Consider the following 19,587-nt stretch of genomic DNA (forward strand, 5'->3'; position numbering starts at 1 on the left):
CTATGTAATGTTAGACCGGAGTTTGGTGCTTAAGTTGCAATTAATAAGGAAAAAAAAGGGGAGGGGATTCTGTGTCTTACATACAGTTTTCTTTTTACCTCCTTCTTCTCTTTTAATGGCCACATTACCAGTTCCCTTGTTATCTGAAAATCAGAAATAACCATCAGCTCTCCTTGGAGAAAAAGCTGGAATGAATGGTGTTGGGAGAAGAAAGTTCTTGGTGTCCATGGGTCACGAGTCACTCCTGGAAAACTCATTCCTGGGCTGTGGCTAATTGAACTACAAACATGTCAGTCTAATAATGTTAACAGTTTATGGCACCTGTGTTGAAATGTCCAGCCTTCTTTTACCTGCTCCTGGACAATCTCTCCCTGTCACAAGACTCTTCTTTAACTGAAAGACTGAGTCTTTAATGTTTATACCCAGCGTTTTACCTTTGCTTGAAACTAGGCAGAAGGCAAGTTTGTGGTCTGTTTTCTCATAATTGGCAGTGCTGAAAACAAGACATGAGAATAAAAACATTTTTGATGAAAAATGCATTTAACGGGTGGTTTTTCTCCTCCAGTCACTGACATGGTTATCTTCCCTTGAGACACATCCAAGCCTCATGTCCTTCATATTTTTTTTTTTCCTTTTAGATTCCGTGTGGACAACGCATAAACAAAAACGAGAAACACGAAGAGAGACTGGTAATGTTCACCAATCAGCAAGAGGATTCTGAAAGGTAACCATGACATTTTATTTAGAGGGTGCGTGCCTCTCCTAGTAATGTTCTACTGGACAGCACTTCTGCTGTCAGAGATGATGAGTCTATTATTAGTAGACGAGAACCTATCTGAATCAAACCATATAGAGTAGATAAGAAAAAGAGGATGGAGAACAGTGTGGACGTTTTGAACACATTTTCTTTCATTGCTATCTCATGGGCAAGAATTATGGTAGTTTATGGAGGTTTTGCTTCTTCTTCTTCTTCTTTTTTTTTTTTTTTAAGTATTTGGTAAATTTCCCTTGGCAAGTTTGGACCTTAAGATAATTTCTCTTGAATAGCAGAAATGTTCTCCTTGAAAACAACTCTATTTTATTCATAAGGTGAAGAGGTAGCTGTATCTTCACTCCTCAGTTATAAAATCCTTAGCTCATGGATAGGGTGAGAAATTTACTAAATCCTTTACCAAAAAAATCCCGTTGTCAGTCACTTTCCACATTCAATCAACCCCTTATGGCTTGTCTCAAGCCTCATCCTATTCGTTGACCTGTATAGTTATTTCTTCAACTTTTTATTTGGCACCTTTTGTGTGCAAGATATTTGCTAGCTACATGCAAAAGATGAATCAGGTACAGACTCTATCCTCAAGCTGTTTGCTGTTCGCAGGTAAAAAGCCAGGCGCATACCTCAGGATAATATATATTCGGTGTTTGCCTCATAAGTGAGGCACAGATATGTTGCTCTAAACAATCAGAGGAAGGTGAGAATCCTCTTTGCAGACGTAAAGAGAAGCGTGAAGAAGGAGTTGTTTGGCCTAACTTCTGGCAAAAATAAGATGGGAGAAAAGATAAGAAAGAGAAAGAAATGGTGTTCCAGGTTGAAGGTGTAAATGTCCTCATAGGAAAGTTGAGGACTTTTGAAGGGACCAAGGGAGCAGTTAATTGCGGCTTCCACATCTGGCATGTAATACAAAACACATCCTGAGTGAGACACCAAATAGCCAAGAACTTATTCTGTAGGCTGAGGTCTCTCTGTCTAGAAAGACAAAACTTCTTTCAAGTAAAAGTCTATTTGAAGAAATAAGTCAGTGTTTCTCAAACTGGGGTTCTCATAAGCCCCTCGGTCTGAGGCATATGTCCAGGGTTCCGGATCTGTGAAAACCTATTCATGAAAAGGGGTTCATATGTACTTCCAATATGAGAATCATGACCACACACAAGGGCAGCCACTACAAATTTTGAACAGGGGACTGACAACAGGCGAATCTGGCTACAGTGTTTAAAACTGGCAAGGGGGAAGAGTAGGAGCTTGAACAAATATAGAAATGGTGATTTCTCTTATCCCTCTCAACCAGTATCTATAACAAGCATTTTATCCTATAATTGTATAAATTTAGCATTTTATTTTGTACTACTCTTTATTATTCTACAACGGTGCTGGGCGTGTAAGTCTCGTGTCCTTGTAACATTTTATCCACTTCAAGACAAAGAACGTGTCATACAACAACATAACCTGCTTTAACAGTAGGTCTACAGACAAGCATTGATCCATTTCATACAGTTTTACAACATGTAAATGTTGTATAAATTTATATTTATATCACAGGAGTACTCTGGGGATTTCCTGATTATATCGACAACCTCTAAGATACTACAGATATTATAGAAGCATAGAATACAATCTATGATGCTGAATGATTTCTAGGAAAGATGATACCCATTCTCCGTTGGTAGAAAGGCCCATATTTGCCAACTTTTACAGTTTAAGAGAACGAAGAAAAGCGCAGAAAGGACAGAAGGAAAGAGGGAAGGAGGAAGTAGAGGAAGGAAAGAAGACAGAAACATTGTTTCTGTGTTTTGAAGATATGTATATCTTTAGCTTTGTCTTCAATATATCCACTCTATAAAGAGGTAGGGACTAATCTTTTCTTCAGGCAGAGAATTGTATGAACTCAGTAGCCTCTTCAGTCTTATTCTGTTGCTTCCTCCTGCAGTGCACATTAATACTGAGATTCTATTTACCGATGATGACAATTACACAGAATTTAGAAGTTAACATATTTTTTTCTACGGTAAGAAAAAAAATTGTATTTCTGAGAGAAAGAGAGAGAGTAAGTAATTTTAAATGCTCAAGAGATAGTTTTCAAGTTAACCTTTTAAGGTGGCTATGACTCAGGGTCCAGAAGAAGGGTGACTGGATGAGGCGGACATTGTAGTCTGTTTTTGCCTCAGGCAAGTTGAAAAAGAAAGGTAAAAAAGGAGATGAGAGGCAACAGGGCAACAACAGAATAGTGAGTGCTGAGTCATCTTTTCTTCTTGCTTTTCTGCATGGACTCCTTTCTAATTGAACCATTATAAGTTCTGCAGGGATATAACTTTCCATCTTTTGAAGTACTACATATTCATATTATGGATGTCATACCAAGCTTCTTTTTCAAAGTGAAAGTAAAGAGTGGAGGAAACAACTCTGATCCCAGTGGGGGATTATCAAAGTAAATACAATATTTTATAGTTTTTACATTACCCTTTAACAGGATCTCAAAGCCTATTGTTTTAAAAGCAATCCCACTCAACATATTATGATCCTGGATTGGTCTTTGTTTTAAAGTACTTTTATACTGCCAACTCCTCATCTTTATTGTTTTTAATTTTTTTAATGTTTTTATTTACTTTTGAGAGAGAGACAAAGACAGAGCACGAGTCGGGGAGGGACAGAGAGAGAGGGAGACACAGAATCCGAAGCAGGCTTCAGGCTCTGAGCTGTCAGCACAGAGCCTGCAGCAGGGCTTGAACTCACGAACTGGGAGATCATGACCTGAGCCGAAGTCGGACGCCCAGGCACCCCTTGCTAGCTCCTCATCTTAATTGTTCTTTCTTTTTTTTAAATTTTTTTAACTTTTATTTATTTTTGAGAGACAGAGAAAGACAGTCTGAGTGGAGGAGGGAAAGAAAGAGAGAAACACAGAACTCGAAGCAGGCTCCAGGCTCTGTGCTGTCACTCAGAGACTGACATGGGGCTTGAATCCACAAACCACAAAATCATGACCTGAGCTGAAGTTGGATGCTTAACCGACTGAGCTACCCAGGGGCCCTCATCTTAATTTTTCTAAGGTAGATGTTTCCTTGTCTTCACATTTTATTTTATGAATTATATTTTTAAATGAATTATGTGTTCAGAAAATTATAGCCTAGCAAGGAAAACTACTGTGATTCATTATAGCCTCAAATAGAGGTAATCTCAGAAAAGTAAAGTGAATGGTAAATTCTCATGAAGTGTCTTTTACCTGGCCTTAAACTTAATTCATGTTAGCACTCATTCAACCTATGTACTAAACACGATTGAATACAATCTCAGTTATTCGTTGCTTTCTGGGAACAATGTACTGGTTTCAGATGCACTTAAGGAGCTCCTGTGTCTTTCCACATATTCAAAGTGCTCAAATTTCTTTATTCAAAGCACTGGTGTACTTTAAGAAAATTAACCAATAGGGATGCCTGGCTGGCTCAGTTGGTTGAGCTCTGACTCTTGATTTCGGCTTAAGTCGTGATCTCACAGTCGTGAGCTTAAGCCCTGTGTCGGGCTCCCTTGCTGGGTGTGGAGCCTGCTTAGGATCCTCTCTCTCCCTCTCTCTCTGCCCTTCCCCCCATCCTTCTCAAAGGAAGGAAGGAAGGAAGGAAGGAAGGAAGGAAGGAAGGAAGGAAGGAAGGAGGGAAAGGGACAGAAAAAGAAGCGATAGTTGCTGGGATTTTTGTTTTTTGTTTTGTTTTGGTTTGGTTTTTTCCATATGAATACTACACTCCCCTCCAGATGCAGTATTTGGCAGTCAAACAGCTGCTGGCTATTAAGTGTCCCTTAAAGCTCCATTTTTTGCTCATAAAGGGAAGAGAAGTGTAGGGACTTTTATGGGGTGACAGGCAGATGTTTTTGTTGGAGCAAGACTATGTATGTGGTGAGCAAAAGCTAAAGTGATCTCTTTTATGATATCATCAGCATTTTTACAATTCCTTTGGCCTCTTTGTTTTTAACTGCCTTCTTACTTGACCTTAAATTAAAGTATTTTGGAAAGGTAGAATAAAGGGCCATTTATACAGTTGCTGTCCACATTACAGACAAGTCAATGGGACCATCTACTTTCTCAGACAAACAGAGATTATTCTCTGTCCATTCATATTGTTTCATGGGGTAGAAGAGAAATTGATCTTGAAGTGCTGAGTAAGTATTTTTAATGACTCACAGAACATCACACATCATCATTTTTTCTCATAAATTTTACTAATTCTTAGTCATGCTTTAAGCAGTTTCAGTATTAAAGTTCACAAAACAAATTTGTCAGTTTTTCATGAATTATAGATATTCAAACTAATAAAAACCAAAGTCATACTGGGTTTCTGGACAATAGTCTAAGTCTTTTCTCTTTCTGAGAAAAGAAAGTGCTATCTCAACTATGTGTTTATGTGTAACACATTAAGTAAAATTAATGTTTATTGGATGGATAAATTCACAGAGATTTAAGCAAGGGACTTTTGGAAAACTTGTGTTTTCAGCGAGACTCTATAAAGCACGTTTTGGAAGAGGCTCTTCATGTAAACAACACCCATGGGATAAATATAGACTTCATTTTCTGAGGCCTAGCTTATATAGAATGCCTAAGAAGATGTCTGTAGCATATCTTCTGTTCTGCCTGTTTTTAATACCTCATACCTCCATAAATTCTTTGTTTGATTCCATGCAACAATCATTTGTAAAATTCCTACTATGTGCTAGGACGTGCTGGGGAGATGTTGTTGGAAGGAATACCAAATTAGAATCCTCCAAAGAATCTACTTATCAGTTCTCTGGGAAGGACTAGTTCTGCCTCTCAGCATGAAATCTGTGTATCTGGAAACTGGATCTGCCAGCTTTTATCTTAATAGAAATGTCTTTGATATTAACTGTGGAGAGACAGAGCTTGCTTAGAGGTCTATACCAGATCCTGGGCAGGTCACAGACAACACACAGCCAGCTGAATGAGTTATGTATAAGTTTTTCCGTTTGGCAACTCTTTCTGTTTGGCAGCTCTCAGAGTTGCCGTTTTGTGCTGAAGGCTTCAGAATTTAAGCTAAAGGCATCTCCTCCAACGTGGTAATTAAATACACAGATCTTCTAAGCCAGTATAGTCAGTTTTCATGGCTCAAACTTGACACAGTTCAAAGCCAAATAACAGGATGGAAGGTACTGCGTTAGCAAAATTCTGATTTTCAGCGCAGTTGGAAATAATAAATTCACAATTCCTTTCGTGCTGTTCAGACAGGAAGTTGTGTGAATACACTAAGTGATACAATAATGAAGAAAAAAAAAATGAAGGGACTCGAGTTTAGAAAGTTCGGCTTGGTTTCGGCTTAGATCTTTCTCTTTTATTCCTTAATATAAATTGAAAATTTAAATTTAATATCCTCAGTAAACTGGGTTCTTTTCATCTCTGGTAGGCTTCTGCTTCGAAAACTAGCTACGTCTGTTCAAACATGGGTTTACTTTAGAGAGTAGATATGTTATGTTCAGAATTTGTTTGCTATAAATTTTTACTCCCCACTCTTAGACATTTATATCATTTGCTAATTTGTATTTTGATATAATACTCTACCTACCACTTTGTATTCTGAATATACTGCTCTGTTAGGATTGTAATTACTTACATCACACATCACCTCACTTTCCAAGGCAACTGGACTAGAGATTTATTTTTCCGTTTCATGTCTAGAAAATATTCTTAAGCCAGGGACATCTGCTTTCTGAGCACAACTGCTTTCATTGTTTTAACCATGTAAGACCCCTCATTCTCTTTATATTACCCGAGTGGGGTTTTCAATCATTGTGGAAGATACCAGCACATTAAAAAACAAAATAAAACTTTTTTTAAGATTGAAACCGTTTGGCTTACTTGCCTTTTAAAAATTGTTTTCATTTTGCTCTATACCTTACCACACTTTATTTTAGAACACAAGCAAGAAAAGAAATATAAATATTAGCAGCAAAACTTAAGTTTCACACCCTATGCTGTCATTATTAATACTTGAATGTGACATTGTTGGGGTGATTTTATTCATAATTGTACTCACACTTGTTTACTATTGTACAAAGCTCAGAACATCTTTACACATTCATGTCTAAATTTAGAGTAGGTTACAATCTACACGGAAAAGTATATGATTCTTGTTTATTTCCAACTGCTTCCAAGTCTTATCTGCTGAATAGTTAGTTGCTTCTAATAGGAAAAGAGCTGATCACAGTGAGTGGCGTGCATGGTAAGTGCCCTGAAAATGTTTGTTGAGTAAGGGGACACCTGGAGATTAATTTAGCCTGTAAGGTGGCTCTATTTTTATGCCAAGGGGAACCATTTTCTGGTCATTACAAAATAACCTGCCACCATGCCATCTTCTTATCCTCCTTGTCTTTTTCTTTCTATTTGAAAGTAGTTTTTATTTTCTAATTATAATATTAAAACATGAGCTATAAGTCAGTTCTTTCCATGTGTGGTCACTCTAAGAGTTGCTTTATTTATGCAAAAGGCTTTACATGTTTAAAATACAGACAAAAAAGAAAGAAAAGAAAACTCAGGTTTAAACCTACTCTCCAAAATAACTACTGAATATTTCAGATCTCTCTCAACCTTTCCATTTTTTTTTTTTTCTTTAAAAATAGGTCCATTGTTGGGGAAACTGAGTGGCTCAGTCAGCTAAGCATTCGACTTTGGCTCAGGTCATGATCTCAGAGTTCTTGAGTTCCGGCCCGCATCAGGCTCTGTGCTGACAGCTCAGGGCCTGGAGCCTGCTCTAGATTCTGTGTCTCCCTCTCTCTCTGCCCCACTCCCCCTCAAAAAAATAAATAAACATTAAAAACAATTTTTTTTTAAATAAGACCATAGCAAAAGATTGTCTTTGAAACTTTTTTTTTTTAATATTTATTTATTATTGAGAGGCAGAGAAAGACAGAGCATTAGCATGGGAGGGGCAGAGAGAGGGGGAGACACAGAATCTGAAGCAGGCTCCAGGCTCTGAGCTGTCAGCAAAGAGCCCGATGTGGGGCTCGAACCCACAAACTGCGAGATCATGACCTGAGCCGCAGTTGGATGCTTAACCAACTGAGCCACCCAGGCGCCCCCCCTCCTTTATTTATTTATTTTTTTTAATGTTATATTATAAATATTTTCCCAGGTAAATATTTCTCAGTAGTATCCAGTTATATAACTATTTCAGCGTTTATTTAAATGGTTGCATGTTTGAGTTGAATTCAATCTTTGTCTATTACAAACGATGCTACAACGAGCCCACTTGTATTTAAACTTTTGTGCACATTCACTTTTGTTTTCTTTGGATAAATCCCTAAACGGGGAGTGTTGAATAAAAGTTTGGAAAACCTCAAGACTTTTTATATGTACTCACAATGCTCTCAAGCAGAATAACACCAGTTTACCTTCCCTGCAGGGATACAGAGAGTAATTTTTCTGCATTATTAGTATTGCTCCACATATTATTTAGTGTTGAACCAAGTACTACTTCAGTCTGGTCAAAAGTTCTCTCCTAAGAATGTTCTCCCTCACTTGAGTTAAAAGTTGCTCTGCTGCTTTAGTTGGTTGACTTTTGAGAAGTCCTTCTCAGTAAATGAGACACCCTACCTCTGATATTTTCTCTACAGTCAATCCCTTCAGATGCTGTTTTTTCTAACACCCTCCCTTCTTGAACTCCTTGTTCAGCTCTCCAATCTGGACTGTTACTCTTTGGCCTATAGTGCACTTTTACTTCCTAGAATTTTCTGTACCACCTCAGAACTTCTGATCATTGGGTCTTTTCTGGCTGTTCAGTTTTTCTAGCGAGGACTTTTCCAAATGTGTAGTCTTGAGACATATGGCTGGTTATGGGTATTGTGAGCAAAAACGTGGGAAGAGATCTACTACAGTTTTCTATGTAGATTTTCATGCAACCCCTCACCCTCACCCTCACCCCTCTCTGTCCTCCTCTGAGCCTCTGTCCCTGAGCCCAGAGGCTTTTGGTTTTATCTTCCCAAAAGAATCAGTCTCTGGCTACGCATATAGTGTTAAAGATGGTTGCCAGGCTGCACGGGTTCCTGTGGGAAGAGACCTGAGGGATTCAAGTGCTCCAAAATCAGACACTGAATCACTTCCTTCGTTTCCCATTTTTTCTTCAGCCCTTTCAAGTGCTTAGCCTCTCAGAAATTCTTTGGAGAAAATTGTCCTCACTTCTTGCTGGCATCTTTCTTTAAAGAGACTGGTTTTAACTTCCTGTGCCCCCATAATTCAATTGAAACTTCTTTTCTTCTTCTAGAAAGTGATTAAGAAAATCTCATCTACTGGTGTCTCCTTTTCCAGTTCTCTTTGTCCTTGTGGGCTAATGATAGTTTCAAGAATTCATTTCTTAGGATTCTAACAGGGTTTCAAGAAAAGAAGAGTTAAATTCATATGTGCTATATACCTTATTGATATAATGTTTATCTGCTCGTTACTGAAACAAAGTATGTCAAGATCAATTGTAAGAATTATTTCATAAGTGAGACTTGGTGTTTAATGTTATCTGACATTTTCAAATTAATGGCCAGAGATAGGTGAATTATCAAGTGTATTTACTTCCAATTAATTTCAGAGTGTTAACTTGTCTCATTTAATGCTTTGCCTCTGAATTTTACCTTACTGATCACAACCCCAACATTCTTGGTGCTTTCATTTGTCTGCTCAGCCTTAGCCCAGTCTTTACTTTTAGCCTCTCTGAATCCCTTGGTTTTGGAGTGTCTTTTCTTCAGCATAGATTTGTTTTGCTTTGTAAACCACATTGAAAATCCTGTAGCCGAGTTAATCCCATTTCCATTTGTTGATAAGACGAATGTATCTGTTCTCGATTCTGTGTTACTATTTGATGTTAACATTAATATCAGATTTACTTTGTTTCTCTTAATCTGTCTTATTTGCTTAGATTTGGTACTTATTTTTGCACTTAGGAAAGCTTGTATTTTTGTTTTAGTAGTTGACTAACTCTGTGCTAATAACTCTTAAAATTCCCTTGATCTTTTTTTCCTTAATTAGTCTTCTACTATTTGTTAGATTTAAATGACATTTGTTGACTTCTATCTATAACTTATGCAGCAATCAATGAACTTATTCTAATATCTATTTTTTCCCTTCTCCAATTTTTTTTCTTTTTCTAAGTTACTTTCACTTTGTAAGAGCACATAAAATTTACGTAACACTTTTTCATATTCGTCCTCGCCTTTGTTTTAGTTCTGGATGTATTCTTAGGTCTACTATTTTAATACTCATCAACAGTCCTTTTGCCAAAATTTCCTTTAGTTGTGATACATATAAAACAGCTTCACTGGATGCAAAATTCTTTACTCATACTTTCCTAAGTTAAAAAAAAAAATCTGTGTCATTTTTGTCTTGTTTTTGTATGTTTCAGTCAAGAAACTTTGTAAGTTTCTTGGTATTTGTTTTTCCCAGATGAACATATTTTTTTCTGATTCTTTAAAAGTAAACAGTTTTGCTAGACTCTGACTTGTAATTTCCAAGGTATATGATGGGCACTTTCAACAACAACTTTAAGGTTTTACTTTTCCTTTGATTACAGTTTTAACAATAGTTCTACTCCATTATTTTATTTTTCTTAATTGAGGAAAATCCATTGTATATAGGATCTTTTTTGCTGTTCTATATTTAGTACTTTCTTTCTGAGCCTTTCATTTTATTTTTGTTTCCTCTACTCAAAACATCTTATTAGACTTGCCATCAGATCTATTCTCCCTTGGATACTTTGTAATTTGGGCTTCACCTATGAGATGATTTTCATCATTGTCTTCAATTTCTTTCCTGAATTTGGTCATATCTCATTTTAAATTAAAAAAAAATTTTTTTTGGGTCCACTTCTGTTCTGAGTTTTTTGAATTTATGATTTAAAGTCCTCTTTTATATCTAATAATACTTATTTAGAAATGTTGGAGGGGAGGTGTTTTATTGCACTTTTCCTCTGTTTTGTGTTTATTGTTTTATTTTTAATTAAAAAACACTTTGTAATGTTTACTTATTGTTGAGAAGGAGAGGGCAGAGCAGGGAAGGGGCAGAGAGAGGGAGAGAGACTCTGAAGCAGGCTCCACACTGTCAGCACAGAGCCCAACGTGGGGCTCCAACCCACAAATCATGGGATCATGGACCTGAGCCAAAATCAAAAGTCAATCACTTAACTGACTAAGCTGTCCAGGTGCCCTGTGTTTGTTGTTTTGGAGAATATTTTCATCAGCTAAAACCTTTTGATTGTCATTTTCTATTTTCTTCTTTCAGTTTTTAATGGATGTTGCCTGTCATTCTGTAATCATTTTTCTGGACTGGGTATAGCAGGTGTTTCTGTGTAGATATGGTGAGTGTGTCTTACTAGGTTTCTTAGTCTAAGAGAACCCTCTTCTGTTGATAAAGATAACTGCTTTTTCTTTGGTAGTTGATGTATTTGAGGTTGATGTATATTCTGATTTTTATTTCCCTAGGGTTCAGTTCCACCGCTTGTTTGCTTATATCCTTTCACCACCAAATTCCACAGGACACTTCTTTCTTCCAAATCTCATGCCCTCTGTTCAGTGGTGCCTTCCCAGGGCTGCCACTGTTAAGAGATCTTGGGCTTCCAGCTTCCAGAACTTTGAGAAATACATTTCTCTTGTTGAAGCAACCCAATCTGTAGTATTTTGTCATGGAAGTCTGAGCAGCCTAAGATACTTATTTATGCTGCAGTTTCCTGTTATTGATTTTATTTGCTCTCCTTGTTGATCTGTAAGGATTTGGGAAAATGTGTGGAGGAATTTGGATGAGGCAGCTGCTAATATCTAATAGGCATCTAGAAGCCCAGGCAATGTATTGGCAAGTATTCCTTAGAGAAGCACAAGTGCTGTTATTATCAACCTTAGTTCGATTGAAGACTATTGGAAATGCTCTAGAGTGTACAAGGAGTTACCTCATCTCTATACAGTGGGGATCTTTTTTAAAAAGTATTATATGGCATAATTTATTAGAGGATGGTGAAACCCTTTCTCATCAATGGCTCAGGGCAGCACACCTACCCTTCTGAGCAAAGCTGGTAGCAGAAGGTCTTATTTATTGACCTTAGAAAAGGGCATCTAATATTTCAATGACACCACTTAAAATCAGTATTGTGGTTAAGAGTGTGGTTTCTTGAGTCAGACTGCCTGAGTTCAAATCACACTTTTTATGTAAGTTACTTAATCTCTCTAAAATCTTCATTGTCTCATCTTCCCAACGGGGATAATCATAGTTGTGAGTATTAAATAAGATAATACGTTTAGAGCTTCTGACACATAGTAAGCATTCAATCAACATGCAGATCTATTTAAAACAACCAATTAGCAACCAAATTAGGTTATGGTATAGAAAACAGTTGCCTTAAAAGTATTTTCAACTTTCAGTAATTTTCGCTTAGAAGCAGTCATGTGAGATTAGGTGTAAATTATACGTAATACCCAAAAATGTGTCACGGATTTGTTTCTTACAATAACAAATATAAGGAACATCTAAGACAATTCTTGGCCTATAGTAAACTTTAATAAATATTTGTTGAGTGAGTAAATAAAAGATCATATAACAAAATGATGTAACTGATATTTATCTCACCCCATTTGGGATCAAAGAATAGAGGATCTTGATTCTTCTACAGTTATTTTATGGAACTTCAGAAGTACAAATAAATATGTGTGAGATTTGCCATAATTTTACTGATCTGAATGTATAAGGCTAATACGGAGGCTTGTTATTTCCTCTGGGTTCACTATTCCTTCTATATATGATGATATTTGGGTTAATATAAACAGCACTTATACCCTTTGTGACATCTTTCTTTCTGACAGCAAATGAGTGATTTTTTGCACACCAAATTCTCCCAACACCAGCTGGGTGTTCAATTCAGTTCATTCAATTCAATTCTGACACTAACTCCCTGGAGTTAGCACAGGTGCCACAGTTTAAGGGTTGAGTCCTCTAAGACTGACCCCACTTTGAACTCCAGTCACAAACCCCAACAGCCACCTATACTTCTGACTGACCAACTATACATTTGAAGGTTCCACAGACCTCTCTTCAGGTTCAATAACTCATTAGAATGGCTCACGGAACACAAGAAAACATTTTTACATTTACTAGTTTATTATAAAGCATACAGCTCAGGAAAGGCCAAAAGGAAGAGATGCATAAGTAAGGTATGGGGTGGGGGGAAGCCGGGACTGGGCTTCCTTGCCCTCTCAGTAAGCCAGCCCAAAGATCTCTAGGAGTCCCTCCTTGGGTCACCTCACTAGGATAAATGTAGGTGTGATCAAAAGGAGCCCTCTGTGAATAAGACACTCTTATCACTCAGGAAACTCCAAGGGTTTGAGGAGGTCTGCTAAGAACAAAGGCCAAAGACCAAGTATACTTTTATTATACCACACCCAGTTTTTGGCCTTCTTGTGTAAATTGTTCTGCTCCTCTGTCTGGTCAACTATGCCTCAAATCTGCATGTTTGTTATCCTTGTTTTCATTCACTAACATCTTAACTCAGTGCTGAAGCAGTTAAATAAAACACTTAAAAATCATTATGAAGTAATGTGGAGAGTAAGATCTAAAGAAACATAGCACCTACATAGAATGAGTCAATAACAGAGTAAGTCAATGACATTTAACTATTATAAATCATGTATTGGTCTGTCCTGGTTTCTACCAGGCTTGAATAGGCTTAACCTTAATTAAAATTTCTCTGATTTTTCTGAAACTTGTTAATTTTTCGCTGTGATTTAGAAGTTCCTTCTATAATTATCAGAATTTAAGGTCTTCTTTATGTTTTAGGTTAAAATAGATCATTGACCATTGTTTTTTACTCATCCTGTGCTTGTTTTCATTGTACTTTTGAACAAATCTCTGAACATTCAGGGTCATCTTTTCAATTGCCAGTAGCTAATAATGCTAAAAAACAGGGAAAACAAACAAACACCAAAACAAAACACAAGAAACAAAAAACAAAAAACACAAACCCAGACCACATACACAAGATATTCTCACTAATGTGACCCTCCATGACTGTTCTTTTCCAATGAGAAGATTTTCCTTTACCTGACCACCTCATTTTGTTCTTAGCTCTTTGCCCTTTGGAGTTAATACTTAAGTTTATTCCTATTTTGAGTCAAAATGTCAAGAGGCAACCCCATAAATACAAAATTACATAGTTCTGTACCCTCAGGGGCTCAGTACAAGAAAAACCCAGAATAGATCCAAGTCTAACATTTCAACACCTTTAAATACATTTGTATTTAAAAAATCAAAACACTAAGTAATGTGTCTGTGATAAAATGCCTCTGACAATAACGAATGATTTGTAGATTATCTTAAGGAAGAAGTTCATCATCATTATATTTAACTTAACTGCAAATCAGGAAATAACTGTGGCTTCTTTATTATTTTAAGGTGAGGATTAAATTTGATCAAGTCTTATATTCATATCATTTGAATATATGATACATATCATATATCAACATAACTAAAAGTATGTCTTCATGGGGATTTCTTAAAGACATCCAAAATAAGAGGTTCAAAAAAAAAAAACCTCTATTTCTCTAAGTATCTCAAATTTCCTCCTCCCTCATTCTTCTCTGTCTCAATAAAGGACAACTCCATTTTTTTTTTTCAGGTGCTTAGTCTAAAAGAACTTTAGAGGCATCCTTTAACTATCTAACTCTCTTCCCTCTCTCTCTCTCTCTTTCTACCTCCCTGTCTCTCTCTCTCTCTCTCTCTTTCTCTCTCTCCCCCACCTCCTTTCCTCCTCTTTCTGGTTAAATTACACCCAAAATCCAATCCTTTTCTATCCACATCCCCACTACCACTCTATCCATACCATTAGTGTCCCTGCCTGGATTATTGCAATTATTTTCCAAATAGGCCTATACCTTTTTCCTTTACCTCCCTTTACACACAATCAGAGTGATCTTTCCAAAATATGTCACATCATACCACTTCTCTGCTCAAAACCCTCATCTCCTCAGAATAAAAGCCAAGATTTTTTTCTTTAATTAAAGTATAGTTGATACACAATGTTACATTCAGGTATACAACATAGTGATTCAACAACTCTATACATTATGTTATGCTCACCACACACACACACACACACACACACACACACACACACCAAGATCTTTTTTAATACCCATAAGCCCTCCTTGGGTTGACTCCCTTTTACTTCTAGTATTATCAGCTACAGCCCCCCTTCTAGCTCTCTCTACTCTAGTCATACCTTCTTCCTTGCTGCTTGTTGGACATACCAAGCAAGCTCAAGCCTTAGAGTCTTGGCCCTGGCTACCTTGACCGGAAATACTGCTTCCCCAGTACACTACATGGGTCACTCCTATACTCACTGTAAGTCTTGCTCAAATGTCACCTTCTCAATGAGCCCTGCCTTTGATCACCTATATAAAATTACAACTCCTACCTCCCCGAACCAACACCCATGATCCCGATCCCATTTAACTTGCTTTTTATTTTTTCTATGACCCCTATACCTGTGAAAATGCTAGACAAAGAACTACTGCAGATGGGAAAGAAAAAGGAGCCCATAGGGAAGGTCAGTGAAGAACCAGGACTAGCAATTATAGAATAGAACAAGCAAATAAATAATAACCATATTGAAATATGATCAACATCATTGGTAATTAGGAAAACACGAATTAAAACAACAATGGAATACCCATTTTGGCAAAGATATTAATATATCTAGAGCTAACTCGTAGCAAAAAAAGTCCTACACATAAATGATAGAAAAGAAAATTGTTATAACCAATTTGGAAAGTAACCTGGAAGCATAATTAAAAGTTTGAACATTCAAACCCTTTAACCCAACAATCTGGCTTTGGTAAATCTATTCTATATAAATAAAGTATCATTGTGTAAGAATATATTTAGGTAAATATTTCTATTACATATTGATTGTAGTGAGATTAAAAAGGAAAAAATAATTAGAAACAGCTTGATATTCCATTATAGGGAAATGATTAGATGAATTTGGTCCATTCATAATTTTCAAATAATATTTGGCCATTAAAAATAACTGGTTAGAGCTATATGTATGAACCTGAAAAAAATGTTCAGAGTAATACAGAATAACCAAATAATTAGCAGAGTAATGTATAATATGACTATATTTTTACTTATTTATTTTTATATATTTTTATTTTAAAACAGAAAGAAAGGAAATATTGTGTATATATATATATATATATACACATATATATATATATATACATATATATCTATATTTGTTATGAGCATAGGGAAAAATATGGAATACTTATGTTAATACTAATTATCACAGTAAGGTAGAACTCAAGGAAGAATACAAATATTACTGTTTTCTTTTTATCTTCTCTAATGCATACTTATTAAAATAGATGTACTTTTATAGTGTAAAAAATTTTTTTAAAGTTTATTAATTAAAAATACATAGCCTTGGGGTGCCTGGGTGGCTCAATTGGTTGAGCATCCGACTTCGGCTCAGGTCATGATCTCACAGTCCGTGAGTTCAAGCCCCACGTCAGGCTCTGTGCTGACAGCTTGGAGCCTGGAACCTGCTTTGGATTCTGTGTCTCCCCCTCGCTCTGCCCCTCCCCTGCTCATGCTCTGTCTGTCTCTGTCTCAAAAATAAATAAAAACATTAAAAAAAATTTTTTAAATACATAGCCTAATATTTTGATAAATATGCAATGTTTATGTATCATACCAGAGGACCTAGATTTTTTTTAAGATTTTTAAAATTTATTTTGGAGAAAGAAAGCACAGCAGGGGAGGGGCAGAGAGAGAGGTGGGGACAGAGGATCTGAAGCAGGCTCCAGGCTCTGTGCTGACAGCAGTGAGCCTCATGTGGGGCTTGATCTCACAAACCATGAGATCGTGACCTGAGCTGAAGTTGGATGCTCAACAAACTGAGCCATCCAGGCATCCCCAGAGAACCTAGATTTTTATCTCCATTCTCAAAAAGAAAAAAGTGACATTTTTAAATCAATTATATGATTTCAATATTGGGTTGACCTAAGGTTGTTCCTTTAACTTACATATGAGGAAAATGAGAGCCACATGCATTTAGCAGTTTCTTGGTTTATGACCATTGACTGAATGAATAACTGCATTAATTTTTAGGCAAAAAATGAGCTAAGTACTTGCCCAAGTCACAGGTAGGTAGTGGCAAAGACACGTCTAGAATCCAGATCTTCCAATTCCAGGTCCAGGGCTCTTTCCATGACCACATAGGCTTGGAAGACCAACAGGGAGAAAGTTGTTCGTGTTGCCTGAAACAGTGATAGGCTTATCTAGAAAACTTACAAGTATTCCAGCTCTAAATTTGTCTACAGCAAAAATCATAGTGAAGAACCATTAGTTACGTTTTCCTCTTAGAAGGCTTATTTTTTGTTTGTTTTGGGTTCTTTTGCTTTTGTGTTTTGTTTCTTGAAGCATGCAAAATAATGTTTAGAAATTAATTTTAAACATACGAGACACAATACCAATAGAATACCTAATAACCAGATGCTGTATTCTGGAGCCTGCTGCTCTGTCAGAAGCAGGCCAGTGACCACATGCCGTCTTGCATGGTTTCTATCGTGAGTCCTCCTGTGGTCCTTTCCAAGCACTAAATAAAGCATCAACATGGCTACCCAGTTGTTCCCTTTTGTGGAACATTTGATTAGCACCTTTTCTGGACTTTCCTCACACCCCAAAACTTCCTCTACTTGCCCTCTACTCATTCAGGCTCATCAGAAGCATCCACTGACGTAGCTTAGAGTCCATTCATAAATTAACTATAGTTACTGCAGCCACCAAATTTCCCCCTTGACCTTCAACTCCCACTCTCTTCCCCAACACACAGTTCCATTTTTACTAATATTCAGAGTCTCTTACCAAAAAGTGACCTTTACTTTCACTCTCACCTAGCAGATCCAAAGAACAGTTTCACTTTGTGATAATCTCCTCCCGGTTAATTCTACCTCAGATACATTATTTTCCAGTACAGTTCTGGTTTTTCTCTTAATAGAGTCAGAGCAGAGGACTTAGAATGGCCAACCAGGCTAGGCTGGAGTTCCAGAAATCTGATGGATGAAAAGAAACAAAAAGCTCTCTGACGGAATAAAAACAAACCAAACAAACACACCAAAAATCTGCTTAAGAAAGGATAGCCAGCGTGCCTGTTTGCCCGCAGTAATTCCCTGGTCAATAAATCAATCATGCAGTAAGTGTCAGCCAGAGTTCTTTTTGAATTAGATTGTTCTGTCATAGGAAAAGGATGTTTTCTGATCAGCAGTTCGTTGGTGGTTACCAAAAGCACTACAGGAACTGGAAGCCTGCTGGTCAGGGCTTGTGCGCTCAGGGATCTCTTTATGCATCCAGAGACTGCCAGTGGCCCTGCAGCTGCCAACGGCCAAAACTCTGTGTAAAGATGAAAAACGTTGCTTAGAAGCGTGGAAAATCCCCTCAGCCTGACAAGTTCTAACTAGGTACGGTTTTGAGAAATTGGGTCTAAATAAAGACTGCTGAGGGCCCTACTACATCGTTTTTGAGAAATCTTGGACTGTTAAGAGTCCTATTCTTAAAGAGTATGCAAAGGGAATCTGTCATTTTTGTAAAATGTCTTCTTTGTAAAAATTCTTCTGCAGGGGTCCTAGGAACTCGCTGCCATTGCTTAGTACTCTCAGGTGGGGATGGTGTCCCCTGTTTGGGTGAGAATCGGCCAGAGGAAGTTCCTTTGGCATGTCTGTATCCCTGTGGGGGCAGTAAAGGAACTGATTCAAAGTGGTCTCAGTGTCTCGACATACAAACAGAAGAGCTGCCAAATTTCCACCCCAGTGGTGCCAGGGAGGGGCTCTGCCTCTGACTGTAGTTTTTGAGAGGGGACACAGTTGCCAGGGCACCACTAGCCCATAGAGTGTGTCGTGTGATTGAGAAACAGGGGCCCCCTTCTTCTGGGTGTATGCAGACCTCCCCAGAGCTGTTGGCGTGGCAAGTGGGGAATGGTGACATTCCAGCCTCCCCTGCCTCCTGTGTCACACAGCACAGCAGCACCCAGAACAACTGCCTGCCCCCTGTCAGTTCCCCTGACAAGTTATCTGCTCCAAAGTCACCCCAAAAAGATCAAGCCCCCTTAGCTTCCTTTCTTATTGAGAGTATTAAAGGGATGCTTCACCTCTGAGCACTGTGAATTTGGGTTTACGTGCTCTGTTTTCTCTTCTCTAGAACATTCTTCTCTAGGCGTTGCAGCTTGGCACACACAATCAGTTCCAGCTGAGTGTGGGAGAATTGGGGAGATAATAATCAGTTCAGTTATAAGTTTAATCTCACACCTCGTAACTTGTCACGGGCTGAAATTTTTAATCAATGGTTGCTAGTTGCCACTTCCCTAATTCATTGACCCCTGACTCACGTCCAGGACATGTGGGGTCTGTGTTTCACCAGCCCATTTACCTCTGCCAGGCAGGGGCATCGCCAAACTACAAGAGGAGCAACGTTCTTTTCTTACAGGCTTCATGCCCGAATTCTTTTACTTTTAAATAAAAACTGCTGTCAGTAACTGTTACATTTTATTAAACTTCTCCTAGCTCTTGCCCTTGCTGGGTCCCTGCGATTACGACCCTCTCCATGCCCAGGCAGGGTTTTTTATTTTGTTTGAGTTTCACCAAATCACCCCCTAAGCTTTTTACAACTTTGTATTTCCAGCCATCATAGGATCTGTACCCTTTTCAAAAGAGCTCTTTAGAAGTTTTACATGTTAAAGATAGTATCTTTCTGAGGAACCTCCCTAATTCTTCCTTTTTATTTAAAAAGATTTAAATACTTCAGA

At 37.6% G+C, this 19,587-nt stretch overlaps 1 protein-coding gene and 1 long non-coding RNA gene across 4 annotated transcripts in view; one reads left to right on the plus strand and one right to left on the minus strand.

Annotated features, from left to right (window-relative positions):
- The first annotated feature begins 638 nt into the window (after window positions 1-638).
- Window positions 639-19,587, plus strand: part of TNIP3 (TNFAIP3 interacting protein 3) — a 91,644-nt gene continuing 72,695 nt past the window's right edge. For both annotated transcript variants that reach the window (XM_042935600.1, XM_042935601.1), the window contains exon 1: window positions 639-724. In XM_042935600.1, the coding sequence (XP_042791534.1) occupies window positions 693-724 (32 nt within the window). In that variant the 5' untranslated portion in view covers window positions 639-692. The remainder of the gene's footprint in view (window positions 725-19,587) is intronic.
- Window positions 16,645-19,587, minus strand: part of LOC122217904 — a 46,293-nt gene continuing 43,350 nt past the window's right edge. The window contains exons 3-4 of one of the 2 annotated variants that reach the window (XR_006201740.1): window positions 18,934-19,031; window positions 17,054-18,179 (exon numbers count right to left, since the gene is read on the minus strand). This is a non-coding gene — a long non-coding RNA (uncharacterized LOC122217904). The other variant, XR_006201739.1, reaches the window with a different exon arrangement.

This window comes from Panthera leo, chromosome B1, assembly GCF_018350215.1.
Source record: "Panthera leo isolate Ple1 chromosome B1, P.leo_Ple1_pat1.1, whole genome shotgun sequence".
NCBI lineage: Eukaryota > Metazoa > Chordata > Mammalia > Carnivora > Felidae > Panthera > Panthera leo.